Source organism: Rhinolophus ferrumequinum, chromosome 17 (assembly GCF_004115265.2).
Source record: "Rhinolophus ferrumequinum isolate MPI-CBG mRhiFer1 chromosome 17, mRhiFer1_v1.p, whole genome shotgun sequence".
NCBI lineage: Eukaryota > Metazoa > Chordata > Mammalia > Chiroptera > Rhinolophidae > Rhinolophus > Rhinolophus ferrumequinum.
In genome coordinates this window covers 30,548,044-30,565,970 of record NC_046300.1, presented here as the reverse complement: position 1 = coordinate 30,565,970, position 17,927 = coordinate 30,548,044, and the positions used below count along the sequence as shown (strand labels likewise).

Sequence of the window (17,927 nt, the reverse complement as noted above, 5' to 3'; positions counted from 1 at the left end):
GATTTCTTTCATCCTCTCCTTCTCTGCAGTAAGGCTCTAAATTCACCATGCTCCATGGTCTTCACCAGAATGCACACTCGCCTAGGTTTCTGGCGATTTAGAGCCTTTCACCACCCCTCAGGAAACTTGACAATGAAGAGAAATTATTTATGGGTGTGGAAAGGCCAGGGGGCGGGCATTCATTTTTAATGACTGCCCTCCTCCCTCCAGGTAAAGGAATCAATCCTTCCTGCCCGAATTTCCTCCATTCATTATGTTTTCACAGTGCCTGACACACAGTAGGAACTCAGTATTTATTTGTTGAATACATTTTTTAAAAGGTCTAACTCACTTGTATAACAAAATTTTGTACAGGAAGTGCAATGTAGGTGTCTGAGAGAACAGGACCCTTGAAGTTTGTGGAAGAAAAAAAGTACAGATAGAGATTAAAAGTCAAATCCTTCCTTTCATCATCCCATTATCTGTGCTGTCACCAAGTTAAAGAGGTATTCTTTAAACTATCTCTAGGAACATCCCTGCCTTTCTAGTCCCACTCAGTGGCAAACACTGTTGGTTGCCAAAGTCACCAGCCACTTGGCAGCCCAGCTCCCCCTTCCTAGCTGACAATCTCTCCAGCCCTAGCTAACCACGATCTTTGACAGTGACGTGGATCTGTGACCAGCCCTGGCCAAAGGGATGTAAGAGAAACTCTGCTTGGAAGTTTCTGGTAAAGGTTTTACTTGCTAATGAAAAAAAGGGCACATGGTAGGAAAGGTCCCCGTTCTTCCCAGCTGTCATGTTCTCATGAGATGCGTGGAATTGCTGCAACCACCTTTGGCCTAGGATCACGAGAAGCGACCTGGCAGACAAGCTGAGGACACACCTGGGTCCCTGATGCAGAAAGGTGACAGCACCTGGGTCCCCGATGATGTCCGTAAGCTGTTGATAAAACGGACTCTGCAACCACGCCACCTTCTTCCAAGACTTCCTGCTTGGTGAGAGGAGATGAAAAATCCCTACTGTTTAAACCACTTCTACTTGGATATTCTGCTATTTACAGTAGAAAATACTCTAATACCCACAGCCACCACCCCTGTTCTCTCACTTTGGGACCTCTTTCCCAGGCTTCTTTCTGCTTTCCCCCATTCCAGTCCACCTCTCCAAACACACATCACTTCGGAGCCAACTGTCTGGATGCACGGCTCTCTGATGAGACCCCCTTCAACTCTCTGCCAGCCCCGGTTCCTGCCTCAACCACAGAGTCCTCCCCAGATTCTCCTCCCATGCAGAGATGCTGTCAAGTCCCTGCCACGGGGCTCCACTGGAGTTACGTCCATGCATGTTGTATCAGTTTGCTCGGGCTGCTGCCACAAGTGACCACAAACTTGGTGGCTTACAACAATAGAAATGTATTCTCTCACATCCTGGAGGCCAGAAATTCAAAGTCAGTATAGCTGCCAAAATCAAGGTGTCAGCAGGGTCGCGCTCCCCCTGGAGGCTCTAGGAAAGAATCCATTACTTGTTTCTTCCACCTTGTGGTGGCCGCCAGCTTTCCTTGGCTTGTGGCTGCATCACTCGAGCCACATTTCAAAATCTCTTTCTAATCTGTCTTTACATCACCTTCAGATCTATCTGTGTGTAAAATCTTCCTCTGCCTCCTAAGGACACCTGTGATTATTTTTAGGACCCACCCATATATACAGGACAATCTCTCATGTCAAGATTCCTAACTTTAATTCCATCTGCAAGAATCCTTTTTCCAAATAAGGTAAGATTCATAGGTCCAAGGCTTAGAATCTGAGACTTTTGGGGTCACTGTTCAGCCTCCTACACATGTGCCTATGAGAGTGCACCCAGCTCTGTGTATCTGTGGGAGGAAATGCCTCTGGGGAAGGAGAACTAGGGAACAGGAAGGCCGGAGGTAAGAGGAAGATTCCTTGTTCAACATACATACTTTTGGACTGTAAAAACTTGGTTACCATTATTACAAAACCCACACTAATTTTTACCCCAATTTGGAACATAATTTGCATTCTTACCTGGGATTTTTTAAAAGAAATAACCTATCTTAGGCCAAGTTCCCTAGAGGCAGACCCTTAGAGGAGGATTTGCATGCAGGTAACTTATTAAAGCAGTGCTCCTGGCGAGGGGTGGGGCATCTGGACAAAAAGCAGAAGCAGCCAAGCAGACGGGGTTTACCCAACATCCCCTGAACAGTAGCTCAGCCTCACCCCATGAGGAGTTCTGGAAGGTAGGTTGTGCTCAGAAGTGTCCCGACCTAAGGCCGGGGAGCTGGGCTTTCATACCCATACCTTCTTAGTCTTGGATAAGGACAACCCTGGGGACATCTAAACACCCAGGCTCTTTGGATCTCCTTGCCGGAGCGCAAGGGGGCTCCAGGAGCCCCGAGGCAGGTGTCGGGAGAGACGCACAGGTGCTGGAAGGGAACACACGCGGGTAGAAGAATACTGACAACATCTACTACATGTTCTGTGAGGAAAAGTGACTAGATGTGCTTTCTCTTCTGGTCTGCCTCTGCCGCCACTTGCCACCCACAGGAGGGTCGCACAAACGTCCACATCTTGAGTGTCAACACGGAGCTGGAGTTCCCTGCGACCAGCCGGCCCTGGTCAGCCTCCACTTTCTCCCAGGGCACTTCTGGTTGGCAGGATACCATCCAGCATGGAATGCTTTGCTATGTATTTTGCAGGAAGTCTTCTTCCCACTGGGAGATTCTTTGCTTCAGTAAACACAGTAAACACCCCTTTGCATTCTTAATCCAGGGCAGCAAAGAGCAGGTTACTATCTGACCCTGTGGGTTTCCCCAATTCCCTGGGCATTCTCTGTTTTGTACCCACTAATCCCCTTCACCTTAAATGATTTCTTCTTCTGCATAATTTTCCACTAACTGCCAGCCACCACCCCCATGGGGAAGCCAGCGGGCTGGTTTTGGCCCATCATCTCCATCCTGCCACTGCTACAATCCACAGGATGTTTCACGAACCCCAATCCAAGCTGCTGCCAAGGAGAAAGGAGAGGGAAGATTCTATCTGAAAAAGATGCAAGAGGGACAGGCAGTCATCTAGGGCTCCACGACCCCAGCACAGGGTCAAAGACTCAGAGCAGAAGTCAGGACTCAATGATCTGATAGAGGATTTTGAGGTCACTGTTTTTAAATACAATATCATTTTGGAAAAAGGAGTGACTTACTTGGATAACACAGACTGTATAAACTCAGAAATTGTTTTGTGAAGGCCTCCTCCAAGTTCCTAACAGCCAAAGAGTACCAGAGGCCCTTTCTAGGGACAAGAGGCAAAAGGATCTCAAAAGTTCAGGGGAAGGTTCCATATGGCCTCGTGGCAAGAAATGCCCAAAGGGAAGCTGGCTCCAGGTGGAACTGTCACTCTAGAATAAAAGCTGGAGGCAACCAAGGAAATCAATGAGTCTGCAGAAGTTGATGAGCGTGGATTTATAAGGACAGCGGGAAGTACCTGATTCTCCCGGGATGGTGACAGAAGTGAGGCGAACCCAGGACAGGAGAAAGAAGGTTAAGCCTACAATAAGTTTAGGTGTACACGACTACATACACACACACACACACACACACACACACACACACACACACCTTTAAATATTATGTTCAAAGCAAGAAATTGTACAAAGACAAATATGCTGAAGACAATTCCTATTTTACTTTGTTTTCTACAAGGAGAAAATAAGTGTATCAGTGGACCTGTGCAGTGCAAACCCATGTTATTCAGGGTCAACTGCATTTTTGACCCGTGTTTGGGAATCTGCGTATGGGAAGGGCCAGCTTAAGTTATATGCGGATTTTTGATTGTATGGATGGTCAATGCCCCTAAACGCACGCATTGTTCAAGGGTCAACTATATATCTAAAGCCTAAGAAAAGAAAAAAAACACGGTGGGACATCACTAGTTATCTTTTAAAAATTACATTTTAATTACCCAGGTAAAATGAATATTTCTCTATAGAAAATGAAAATATTATAGATAAAGCTACCTTCCACGCTTCCATTCCGAGTCACATGTAACTACCATTACCAGGTTGATGGGTGCCCTTCCAGGCCTTTTTTCTGCGTTTACACATTATATCCATAGAAACCACGTCACGTTGTTTTGTGAAGTGTTTTGCCCTCATTAATGGCATCACAGTGTTTGTATCTGTATTAGGGTTCTTCTGAGAAACAGCACCAAAGTCTGCGGGGCAGGGTCTCTTAAGGCCTTCCCTGACTCCATGAGGCCCAGCCACATTATGGACCATTAGTAACTGCTTTCCTCAAAGTCTGCTGATTTGAAGGTTAACTGCACCTAAAAAATACTTTCAGTGCAGCATCTAGATTGGTGTTTGACCAAACATCTGGGTACCATATAGCCTAGCCAGACTGACATGAAACTAACCATCGCACCATCATTTCGCAACTTGTTTTCCACTTAACATCTCCTGCAGTTCCTTCCGTGTCAGTTTATACAGACTGAATACATCCATAACAAGGAGGTACCATCCTTTAGGTAACCATTCCCCTATTGATGAACATGTACACTGTTTCCTTTTTTTCTATTACTAATGATACCGAAATGACGTCTTTGGACATGCATTCTTGTGAAAAAGTGTTTGTTTTTCTAGAAGAGATGGACATGAGGTGTGAACTGGCTGACTCATGGGTCGGGTGGCCATTTAAAATTTTTAATAGAAGCTGGCAACCTCCTCTCCAAAGCAAACCTCACATTTGAAATGCATCAAGCCCCATTGAATTGCATTTTAAGGAAAAAGTGCTCAGCCACACCATTCAGCATACAGGTGTGAAACTACCAACGCTGAGGAGAGACACAAGGAATTTGATCAAAATGAAGGCACCGAGAGAGCTACTAGATACACCGAAGGATATCCTGCTCGCCTCGCAGACCTCATCTGTGCTGTGATGTGTGCTCTGGGCTGGAAAAGGAGTGGAGTTACAGCCTGGGAGAGGCTGGGTCTTCAGCCCTGGTCCTTGCATGGCATTGATCACGCCCGGGAAAATCTTCTGTATCACAGGAAGAAGGCAAAGAACTTCTGCCGCCTTTGGCACAAAAGGCTATGATCGCAGAACCAAAACAATTATCTTGGAGAAAGTGTGGCAATGAAAAAAAATACCAGATGGTTTCAAAAGAACAAATATTGGCTCCCTTGTCAGAGCAGAAGGTAGTGAATTCTAGATACCATAGAAATTGATGTTACTCCCTGGCAAATCCTAGTGCGGACAATTAAAAGAGATGGTTGGGGCCCTTGGAAACAAAAGATTGCTTCCCAACAGCCTGCAGAAGTTCATGAACAACAACCGAGGCCTCCTATGACGTTGGAGGCCTCCTATGACGAGGTCATGGGATGGGCAGGGTGTGGAGGTACGGCCCAGAATAAATTTCAGTCACAGAAATGCATCTTACCAAGCCTTTCATGAGCCCTTTTGGGAGAAGGTGGTGACATGTTAGGTGGAACAGTAGGGCCATCTGTAACCTTGTGTTAGAGACTAGAGAAGAGATTCCCACAGCATGCCAAAGGACCGTGTGCTCCATCCAGTCGTTGTGACACTGGGTGGGCCAGGAGCCAGCCTATCTCTGAAACCTTCAGAGAAACCAAAGCTGGGTTGATCGTCACAAATGTAGGATGATATTAACATGATAAAAAAAATGTCTCCACAGGCTGGAAAAACGGGCATCAACTAACAGGATGAGATGAGCTGGGAGTCAGTTCAACAACAGATGGAATACACAGGTAGAGGACGGAGAGAACTGCCTAGGCAGCGCCGCACATCACGACATCTGTAATGAATACCCCAAAGCCAATTCAATCTCCAGCTGTACCCGCAGAAGCCTAACTCCCCTTCAGGGAGACCAAGTCCTTGCAGGGAGCAGGCTGTTCTCCAGGATAATCATGCCCTTCCAATCCCAGCAAGTGAGCATATCACACGTTCCCAGACCCGTTTCGGTCAGTTAGAACCAGTATCATAATGATGTGTCAATTTAAATTATTTAAATTGATAGGAAATGCAAAAGAAGTTGCTTCTAGGAAAACTAAACTGAATATTTTGAAGGGACTTGACAAAGGACATATTTAAAAATAAGAACTGTGGCTGAATTAGAGAGGGGAGAAGAAATGGAAAAGACTAGGGGGAAAATCATGAAAACAGAAGGATTCTGCAGTCAGATCTCTTTCCTAAACTTTCAAAAACTGACAGACACTTTATGTTGGTGACCGTGTACTTTGGGTGTGGTTTATACCAGAAAGGTGAAGTGGAAATCCAGTCAGCAGACCCCAAACTCAAAAAGATTGGCAAATGGATGTGTAGTTACATATTTTACATTAAGATAAAATGTGTAAGCTACGAATATGATTTTATTTGGCTCTTCTTAATTGACCTTTTTCAATTAACCGACCGGCCACCTTACCAATGGCATCAGCTGCACGTGCTTTGTTCAATTCTGGCAGCGCATGTCAAGAGAAGCCCTGATGAACGTGAAGGCATTCCAGGGAGATGGATGGAGGTGGAGAAGGCTCTATGACTTCAGGGGCCCCAACGGTGCCCACAAACTCTGCTGGGCTGTCAGGCTGAAGGATATGTGGACTCAGAGGAAACAGGGTCCCTGGCTCTGTCTGTCAGTCTCTTACTCTTTACCTACTCATGTAGTTTTCCCTTTCCTTTCATAGAATTACCCATTCTGCTTACACTCTAGATTGTAAACTGAAAAAAAAGTATACAAAATACAGTTATAAATGCCCTTTCGATGGACTTTTATCCTCCTCACAACTGTCTTTAATTTTAGGCCATAGGTTTCCAACTGAGAAAAACGTCATTATTTATATTTGACTCTGCACTTTCCCTCGCCCAACATCCTCTGTTCTTTTAGAACAAGATCAAGGCAATAGGGAGGGGATCCTTCTAATGGATGACACCAGGTGTTTGGTAAAAGAAAGTGGTATTTACTTATTATACGCTAAGTACTACATTTGCAACTTTTTACTATAGTATCTCTCTTAATTTTCATTAACTTTGAGAGGTTGTTACCAGTGTCCCCATTTATACAATTGAAAAATGGAAAAACAAATCGGGGTTGGTTTATTTTGTATACACTCAGTCATTCAGCTGGAATAAGAGAGCCAGGATTCATACCATGCCCAGACTAGAACCTACATTCTCTTTCCAACATATTGCACTGTTTGCAGAGCTGTGAAGAGTGAGGTAGGTTTTCTTGTGGAAGTGTGTGTGTGTGGAGAGAGAGAGAAAGAGCCAGAGAGAAAAGGAAGTGAGGAAGATGTACCTGAACTGGAATGCACATCAGCACACAGAGCTGAGAATATTAATACATGCAGGAATAAAGAGGCAGGAAAGGGACAAGTCAGTGCCAACTGTGAGAAAAGAAAAATGACGGTTAGAGGTTAGAGATGTTTTGTGGTTGGAGTCCAAGAGCTCATGGGATGGCCCGGGAGCACAGTGGTTGCCAGAAAAGCAGGGTCAACCACAAGCCCAGTGGGACCTGCCCAGGGCCTGAACAGGAAAGCCCTTTTCTACAGGCCAAAAAGGTGAGGAAAAAAGGAGATAGCTGGGTCTTGAGGGTGGCAAGTGAGGGAGCTGAAGCAGCACGTGGAGGGGCATGCAGAAGAAGGGCTGTCTCTGGGTCAGAGTGGAGGGTCTGACAGAACCTTTTCAAAGAGCTGAGTCACGGGCAAACCTGGTCTGGACTGGACATCACTGGGCTGTGCCGGTAACCCAGCTAACCTCTAAAGCAGGATCCTCAAAGTGGGTCAATAGGAAACTCTGGGGGGTAGAACCTGGATATCTGAGTTTTCAAAAGCTCTCTGAGTGATTCTGATCCAAGCTCAATTTTGAGAAATGTTGGTCTACCCTTGGGCTGAACCAAAAAGCCTTCATCCTAATTCAGGAAGCATTTACTGGGTGAGTTGGAGAACAAAGATGAATATCTCCAGCCAAGAAACTCAAGAGTGAAGGGAGAAAAGTGGATAAACGAATAAAAGTGAATGCAATAGGCGCTCTGACAGGCTTATGTGCAGAGAACTATGGGAACACAGAGGAAGGAGACTGGAAGTCCTCCAGAAGGAGGTGACCTAAGAGCTGACTCCTGAAGGCTGCCTACACCAGCTGCAAAGAGGAAGAGAAACCCAGAGGGGTACAATTTGCTCCAAAGAGCAACTTGTTTCGCCACTGAGAGGCTAACGCTCCTAAAAGGGAGAGTGGTCTCCTTTCACTGTGGGAAATTTGGGGATACTCCACACATACCAGAAGCAAGTCTGAAGACTTGAGCACGGAAAACTGGTGAACAACAACATCGAAATCATGAATCCACTTGTCATCACTCTCATGAAAATTAAGAAAATCTGTTTCTGCCTAACTAGATGCCACCAAACCTGTACATAATTTGACATGTGATGAAATAAAGGCCCATCCAGTGTTGTGCTGGAAACCAATTACAAATGCCTCTCTAGGGGGAAAAAAACCCCCATAATTTCTAGCGTTTGCCAACTTCCATGGTGGAATAATTCCACCATGGCCAATTTCAAGCTGCTAATCTGACTGAATTTGTCACTTGAATATGGAGTTGGGAAGAGACGCATAGAATTGGTTTTATAACTTGGTGCACACCACCGGACTTATCACAGGTCTATAAATTCTATTTCATTTCCAAGGATTCCTGGGGAAAAGCCAAAGCATTTCTCAGGAGAGAGAGGGAGGGAGAGAAGTCATAGAGAGAGAGGGAGAGAGTTGGTGGGAGTGGTGACAGGGGCAAGGACAGCACGACCCAATGCTAGTGTCACCAAATAGATTAATGCACAAACATACAAGCGGTCAAGAGGGAAAAGTTCAAACATCCGAGAAAGAAATAAAATTGACAAAAGAAAGGAAGTCAATCTGCAAACCCAAGAAAAGTTTCTGAATGAATGTTCATCTTTTCTGATCTAACGTCTTAACCCATAAAATTGACCTCTTACATTAAGAAGACAAGGGACTTTTTCACGGTTGTAAGCTTATTCCCCTCCCACAAAAATTTTATATAGTATGCATTCACTCCAGTTACCCATCCAGGTCACAGTTAGTTTCAAAGGCTAAAGAAATACAAATCATTGGGGTACTCTTTCCATCACTCCTTTCGTCCAATAGCATCCCAGACACCGGGTGAGAGTGGCATCTGTACTCTTCTTTTAGACATTGGTTCTTAAAATTGACTGTGCATCTGAATCCCCTGGAGGGGTTGTGAAAACACAGATCAGTGGGTCCCATCCCCAGACTTTCTCATTCAGTAGACCCAGGTGGAGCCCAAGAATTTTCATTTGTAAATTTCCCAGGTGGTATTGATGCTGTGGTCCTGGGACCACACTTTGAGAACCAGTTTCTCAGAGGATGTTGGATCATGGCCATCACGTCATCATTTTTGAGGAAAACCACAATGCCCTCCTATAACAGCCATTCTGATGACCAGACAAGGAGAGATTTTACTCACGTCCCTATGGCCTGCCAAACGCTTCCGCACATGCAACTGTTTCAGGTGCAACCGTGCATGGCTTGCTGTTACAGCCAAGCACTGCAGAGCAAGCCGAGTGCTGAAGCATGCAGGCTGTTTTAAAGACACCCTCAAGATCCTCAGCCGTGACCACTGTTAGTTCGTATTTCACCACCACCAGGAGCCTTCATTGTGTGACAAGCGCTGGGCTGGATGACCAGCACTGCCCCCATCTTACAGCTGAGTGAGTTTAGGGTCCCCAGAGGGGACATGACCTGCCCTCATTGCACCGTGTACTGCTTTGCATTTTAGACTGAGCCTCACTTTCTTTGCACCCCATTTCCTGTTAGCGTGTGAAGGCTCACTGGGATCAAGGTCAGGTGGGAGTAAGTGGTGGAGCCTGGTCGCAAACCAGGTCATCATCTGATTCTTCACTCCATACGTCCTCAGGAGTCCTGGCCATGACCCTCAGCTGCCTTGGATGGTGGTGTTTAGAATTCCGGTTTCTGATTAGGACTTTTTCTTTGTCTTCTGTTGCTGTCACACTTGCAAACAGTTATTTCCCATCACTGCTCACATACAGGCAGGCCCCTCAAAGCCCTGCTCCCTACTTCACTGCTGCAGACTTAAAGGCTGACTAACAGTGCCCTTGGGGCACCCCACCCCAGCAAGCAGGTGAGGGACTCGCCTCCAGGCTGCAGTTCCCAAGGGCACTGAGGGCATGGCAAACACCTGCTGTCTGGTGGTACCGTTATCCCACACCCCTTACAAACAGCTGCATCCACCTCTGTCTCACTTTGACACAGAGAGCTGGGTTTGTCAGGGGCCCCTCAGAATGACACCACCCCTGTGTTCTTCCAGGGCCTTCAGGAATCAGTCCTTCATGTTCAAACTGATTCTCTCTTTATATTCAGGATGCTGGTTGGACAAGAGATGAGCTTAAAAAGCCCATGCTTCCAGAGTTGGAGAAATATCTTTAAAGTACACACCAGAGAGTGTGAGAAAGAAATCAGCTCTTCCAAAGTCCCAGAGGAAACATGGCTTGAGGAATTCCTCTGCTGACTGCAATTTGGTGGCCTCACGGGTCCACATTTCTCAAAGACATCCTTCAGCACTTAATGTGTAATGCTGGGCCAGGGACCTAACCTCTCTGTGCCTCAGTTTTGTCATCTGTAAAATAGGAGCAATCATGCTACCTATCGCATAGGCTTATTGTGAAGACTGAGCACGTGTGCATATATTTCTTCTCAGGATACCTGGCACAGGAAGCCATAGGATAACGCTCCAATAACGATGCTGCTTGTTATTATCATGGAGGACACAAACTGTGTGTCTGCCTCATTTATGTCACTTACAATTTTCAGTTATATGCAGGTTAATGAAAGAAGAATCTTTCCCACCAGCAGGTCCGGCACACTTACTGTGTTTTCCCTACAGAAAGGGAAATGTGGGGCCCATTCCCCAAGTCAGGGCTGCAAAATGAAAGGCATGAAAGGACGAAAGGGGTCCTTGTAGGGTCTACCCAGGTCAAAATGCCTTTCAGAGGAAAGCCACAGCTGAGCCGCAGCCACAGGCAGAGCCCGCAAGTGAATAAAACAATCGCCGTCCGAACAAAAGAAGCGCCCCTGCCAATCCCACACTTACTTCCAGGACCGTCCATTGTTCGACAACAATAGCATCATAGCCCTGCGTGGTTTTGCTATCTTCTGTGGAAACAGCTTCAAAGATGAATACTCCATCTGTCAAACCATGTAAGGAATCTGTGGAAAAAAGAAAAAGGGTTCTGTAAACCGTCTGTGGCAGAAGCCTTGCAAGCAGCAGAAATTTTCACTGCATTCATTAATAATCCCAATCAGAACATCTTTTCAGCATGTTAATTAAAGAAGGCACACACAGGCATAGCGTCTAGCCCCATCAGAATGAATGAGACTAATTTACCTCGCCGTTCTGAATAATATCCTTGATTTTACGAGCCCAAATTTCATTGTTAGCAATCACCATATGATTTCATGCGTTTACCTTCCTTTTCATGCTCCCACGTCAGGATGCACTGGGGAGAACTTATTCAGGGTAAAACACAGTCATTTAGAGACAGTTTTTAGAAGAAAACTATATTTAGGTGAGAGGTTTCTTTTGAAAAGGGGGAGATAGATACAACACACCAGATCTGAGCTTGTCAGATGCATTCTAGATGAATCGATTCTTGGAAGTTCCATATGATATGGGCTGCTGTACAGACAACACTTCAGGCAGCTCTTGTCAAGAGGCGGAATTTGGGGGAAGGGAGAGTTTTCCCAAACGATTTACCACTGAAAACGCTTCCTTGGGCATTGCTTTAGTCAGTGTACCCAGTTCTGAGTTCTGTACAACTCGACAATGGTACACTACACACACGGCATGACTCAAGACTGTCCTGGGCAACAAGGGTATAAAGAAAATTACAACAGGGTCCCTGCCCCTGCACAAGACATTGGGGGAGGAGCTTTTGAGCCCCCACCCCTCACCCCACCTTTTGTTAATAGTTCCCAATGACCTAGATTCCTTTAGATTAGAGATTGTGGGAAACAGGACTGGACTTAGAAGCAGATAGTTTGGGTTCATGATTTACCACAAGAAGTGATATGACCCCTTTTAGGGACTTGGTCGCTCATCTGTGAAATGGGGTGGTGGACAGAGAATTCCTCCTGGTCCCTAGATTCTATTCTACAAATCACTGCTCAAGCAGACTGTTATGGACCAAATTGTCTTCCCTAAAACGTATGTTGAAGCGCTACCCTTCTGCATGTGGAGACAGGGCCTTTAGGGAGATAATTAAAGTTAAATGAGGTTGTAAGGGTGGGCCCTAATCTGTTAGGTCTGATGTCCTTATAAGAAGAGGAAGAGACACCAGACCTCCTTGCACAGAAGAAAGGCCCTATGAGGATACAGACAGAAGGTAGACTTCTGCAAGTCAGGATGAGAAGTGTCACCAGAAACCAAATTTGCGAGCACCTTGATCATGAACTATGAGAAAATCCATGTCTATTGTGTAAGCTAACCCATTGGTGGTATTTTGTTATGGCAATACACATAAAATGTTTAATGATATGCTACTTTTATTTAAAAAGGACAATTCACACAATAATGTGACCTTCTTTTACAGGAATTCAGAAAGTCCTCCGAATCACACTGGAGTTCAGGGACTGCCAGCATTTTCCAGAAGTCACAAAGGAAAGGGCTGACAGATGTAAATACATAACTATCTTTAGCTTCTGTCTTTCCAAAGACCTCATAAACAAACTCAAAAGACTACCAAAATGAGAAAATCATTTGCAACAAGAAAAATAAAAAATAAATGTCTAAGCTTAACATTCTTTACATATTAAAAGCTTTTTACAAATCAAGCATTGAAAATACTCAAACACAATTAGAAATGGGCAAAGGACATGAAAAACAGCTACTTAACTATCTCTCCTCTCTCTCTCTCTCTCACTCCTCTTTCTCTCTCTCAATCTCTCTCTCTCTCAATGGTAGCAGAATTATGAGAAAAAAGTCAAGAGTAAGAGTATTGGGGAGACCAGCCAACTAGTGGCTTATCATGTGATTTGCTTAGCCAATGGGATATTAGCAGGTATGATGCAAACAGGGGCTTGAAAAGCACTTGTGTGGTTGGGCTTGCTCTCTTGTGTCTCTGTGGCCACTTTGGGAGGACATGTCCCAGCCAGCCAGATGGTTCGAGGAAGATGAAATACAGGTGGAACAGAGCTGCCCCAATGGAGCTTAGCCTAGATCAGCTGACCCCCAGACCTGTGAATGAGCCCAGCTGAGTGAGATCAGCAAAGCTGCTTCAACAGAGCTGCTCCAGCCATTCTGCAAATATGTGAGAATAAATGATTACGGGTTTAAGCCATTGAGCTCTGGAGTGGTTTGTTACACAGCATTATTGTAGCAATTGCTGCCTGATCCAGTGCCCAACCTAAACCTAAGAAACATGAGCCCAGTGTACTTTGCTTAGCCTAGGGTCATTCCTGATTAATCCAGAATGACAGACAGGCTTGACCAGCTCAACAAACCATAGCTGTTAGAATAATTCATGGAGCATAGCTGCCTTATCTTTATATTATTTCTATCTGACAAGATAATACTCCATTTCAAGTAAGATCTCTGTGGGTTAATCAACACCCTGCTCCAGTTCTTCATTATTTCCTATCCTTTGAATTTGTCATCAAACAGCCTTAGCAAAAGTCTTGAGCTGCCACTCTCATCTGCTGTGCTAAAAAGCTTCCCCCAAGTGTTTGTTCAATGTCCTCCTATGAGACATTTTACAAAAGTGACTAGGGAAGAACAGAACTGCTCTTCAGCTGAACCACGTGACAAGTATTTTGAGGTCCAGGACAACCATAGTTCAACTCATTTGAAAAGTTCTGGTCCAGCTGGAGCCCGGGCTGCAGTAGGGGGCTACAGACCCCTTCAAATAAAGCTTTCCCAAGTCTCGACCTGAGAATGCTTGGAATCAGAAGAAACTCAATGGATTCCTTCAGGATCTCATCAGCACAGCACAAATTCATCCTCAAGACTTCTATAAAGCTGTGTTGTATCCAATTTCCGAAGTCTCTACCACAGATCTCCTCAATGCAACACCTCCAGGTCCTTTAACTGTGCTTGCCATGTGCTTTAAGTATTAGAGTGCCCGATGTGACATCAATGATATGATGGTATTTAGCCTGCCAACAGTACAGTAGAGCAGAGTTGAGGTCCAGAAGGGGGAAGAAGACACTGCAGCCCCTCCAGACTTTCTTTCCCACCCTCTGCCTGGCTGTTTCTTCTTCCTCCCGAGTCACAGGCCTGGGAGGAGGGCTGTGTGGTCAGTGGGGAGCGGGATGGCCAGTCTTGGGGTGTGTGAAGCAGGAACAAACAAGGCTCTTATTTCCCAGCTGCCTCATCCAGTGTCTGCCTTCTAGCCTCTTGGCCCGCAGCTCTGTTATCCTGAAGCCAGAGTGCTGATCTACCTACTTAACTCCAAAGCAAGTTCAGAATGGCTGTCAAAATTTGGTCATCTGTAACAGCGAAAAAGTCAACGAAGCACAGAAAGCAGACAGCTGAGCTTTTAAAGAGCCCCTTGTTTTGATGGCCTTGTCCACTGCCCGTCTCCTCACTGCCTTGCTGGCTCTGCCTCACTGTGATGTGCACCGAGCTGGGTATAAATAGGTCTTAGAGTGAAGACTCCTGATCTAAAAGGTTAAATCGCCCTTCATCTATGGAAAACACTCCATTATCCCTGCATTTTTATAAAAGTAAAGCAGCTTCCCTACTGTGCACAGAAAGCTATTTGCTCTGGTATTGTATAAATATTTGATGCTGGTCTTTTGGCAAAAGGCCACCTTAACACTCCAAGCTTATGATTTACAAGAAGGATGTGGGAAAAGAAGATTTGCCCTATTATCCCAAGAGGTAAATTCTACGAGGCAACTGCTCTTCCCCTGTAGCCTCTGAGACATTAACACTCCGTCTAGCAAACTAACCTTCAGGCTCACCCTAGGTGCTATTCTTCTCCCAAGTCTAGCTTGTAACTGTGCACACCATGACAGGGGGTCAATGTATACGGTCTAGGAAAAAATGTTACTGTGCTCCTCTTAACCAAGTAGACTGGACTGAATGGTCCATGCTGGGGTAGCTCGCATGACATATCCTTGGCTCTTTGAAAGCCTCTTCTCCCCATTAGACACTGCATGGTGCTCATGGCACCGCCGTGATTTCAGGAATGGCACGTGCCAGCTGCACGACCATGTCGTGAACTGCGTGTGCTGTCATACTAACTTGTAACCCCACTGCAAAAGAATCACCATTCAACTAACCCCCGATGATGGTGCCATGTTGCTTCCCAATCACGCTGTAGTCATCTGCTGACATCAAAAGACACCTTCCCCATCTTTTCCAGCCCTCACTGCTGCTCTTGGCCTGCCTTTCTGCATTCTCAATCTGAAGAGGTGAATAATCTAGGGGAGACATTATTCCTCTTCAGTTATAGTAAGGGTTAGCCTGCAAGTTCAGTGCCATTTAACTGACTAGACAGGGAAGAAATGCTCTGATTCAGTGCTTCCTGGATGGGAGGTACTCAGGCACAATTCATGGTTTCTCATTGAATCCTCCCCAAAGTTCAGCATTCCCTCTTCGTGGGTGAGAAAATGGAGGCTAAAGTAGTTAAACCATTTGTCCATGTTCAAATGGAAGGTAAGGGCCAATTCAGATCTCAAATGTGGTTTGTTTGGTCCCAAAGCCTATACTCTTCCAACAACTAACATATTTATTGAGCTACCATGACGATGTGCCACCCGTCAAGACTAGGGACCTAGGCTGTTTATCGCCTACCCCAGCTTATGTGACCACCACACCATCCTCCCTGCCTTGTTGTTTTGGGTGACATCTCAGATGAGTCACAGTGAGATTGAGATGGCCTTTGGGCTTCTTTTTAGGAACAACTCTGTGCAGATGCCATGCCTTCTTACATGAGGCAAAAACCAAAAATAGACTTGTAAATGGATTACGTTATATATACATCTAGCGACACAAGGGATAGTATGCAGTAATGAGAAGAAATGATCTGCGTTTACATATGAAAACGTGGATGAATCTCACAAACATAATGAGTGAAACAGGCCAAAGACGACAAGGGCATATTCCATTCATATCAAGTTCAAAACTGCAAATCAAAACCACAATGAGGGGCCGGCCTGGTGGCTCAGGCGGTTAGAGCTCCATGCCCCTAACTCCGAAGGCTGCTGGTTCGATTCCCACATGGGCCAGTGGGCTCTCAACCACAAGGTTGCCGGTTCAACTCCTCGAGTCCCGCAAGGGATGGTGGGCTCCGCCCCCTGCAACTGAGATTGAACATGGCACCTTGCGCTGAGCTGACGCTGAGCTCCCGGATGGCTCAGGTGGTTGGAGCACGTCCTCTCAACCACAAGGTTACCAGTTCGATTCCTCGACTCCCGCAAGGGATGGTGGGCTGTGCCCCCTGCAACTAGAAATGGCAACTGGACCTGGAACTGAGCTGCGCCCTCCACAACTTATCCTGAAAGGACAACAACTTGACTTGGGGAAAAAAAAAAAAAAAAACGTCCTGGAAGAACACACTGTTCCCCAATAAAGTCCTGTTCTCCTTCCCCAATAAAATCTTAAAAAAATAAATAAATAAAAAGAATCATGAATGGTTTATGTTTTAAAAAAAAAACCACAATGAGACACACCTTACACATATTAGAATGGCTGTCATAAAAAGAGAAGAGACAATAAGTGTTGGGAAGTTATGGAAAAAAGGGAACTCTTGTCCACTGTTGGTGGGAATGAGAATTGGTACAGCCACTACAGAAAACAGTATGGAGGTTCCTCAAGAAATAAACAAAAATATAACTACCATATGATCCAGCAATTCCACTTCTGGGTATGTATCCAAAGGAAATGGAATCACTATCCCAAAGAGGTTTGTGCACCCCCTGTTCATTGAAACATTTTTCACAATAGCCAAGACATGGAAACAACCTAAGTGTCCGTGGGTGGACGAATGGATAAAGAAAATGTGATACACACAATGGAATATTATTCAGGCATAAAAACGAAGGAACTCCTGCCATTTGTGAGGATATGGATGGACCTTGAGGGCATTATGCTAAGTGAACTAAGTCAGACAAAGAAAGACAAACACTGTATGATCTCACATGTGGAATCTAAAAACACTGAACTCCTAGAAATAGGACAGGATGGTGGTTGCCAGAGCTGGGGGGCAGGAGTGTGGGAGAAATGGGTAAAGGTGGTCAAAGGGACAGACTTCCATTCGTAAGATGAAGACCTGGGGATGTACAATACAGGATGATGACTATAGTGAACAACATTGTATTGTGTATTTGAAAGTTGCTAAGAGAATGGATTTTAAAAGTTCTCATCACAAGAAAAAAATGTGTAGCCATGTTTGGTGATGAACGTTAATTAAACTCGTTGTGGCAATCATTTCACACTATATACATATTCGCATATCAAATCATTATCTTGTATAACTTAAACTAGTACAATATTATATGCCAACTGTATCTCAATAAAACTGGAAAAAATAAAATTCAAAAACTTATCAATGGTGTTTCATGTTGGGACTGTGGTCACCCCGGGGAGATAGGAACTGGGAGGGGCAAGCGGGGGTCCTTTTGAGGCGGCTTGTATGTTCTATTGCTCGATCTGCATGCCAGGTACATGAGTGTGCTCACCTTGGAAAAATCCACTGAGCTATGTCCTTATAATCTGGACAGCTTTCTGTACATGAGCTATGTGGCAATAAAAAATGAAAGATGTGTTATGGGTACAAGAGAAAATGCATTTAATGGCGCGAGTGAAATCTATGTACCCCTTACGTTCACTGGCTCCTTAGAAAGAGAAGCCATGCCTGTAAGACTGGGCCAGACGTTCCTG

At 45.2% G+C, this 17,927-nt stretch overlaps 1 protein-coding gene across 1 annotated transcript in view; it reads right to left on the bottom strand.

Annotated features, from left to right (window-relative positions):
- RFTN1 (raftlin, lipid raft linker 1) overlaps nt 1–17,927 on the bottom strand; it is a 186,843-nt gene that overhangs the window by 29,348 nt on the left and 139,568 nt on the right. The window contains exon 7 of the mRNA XM_033133101.1: nt 11,136–11,251. Coding sequence (XP_032988992.1) covers nt 11,136–11,251 — 116 coding nt within the window. The remainder of the gene's footprint in view (nt 1–11,135; nt 11,252–17,927) is intronic.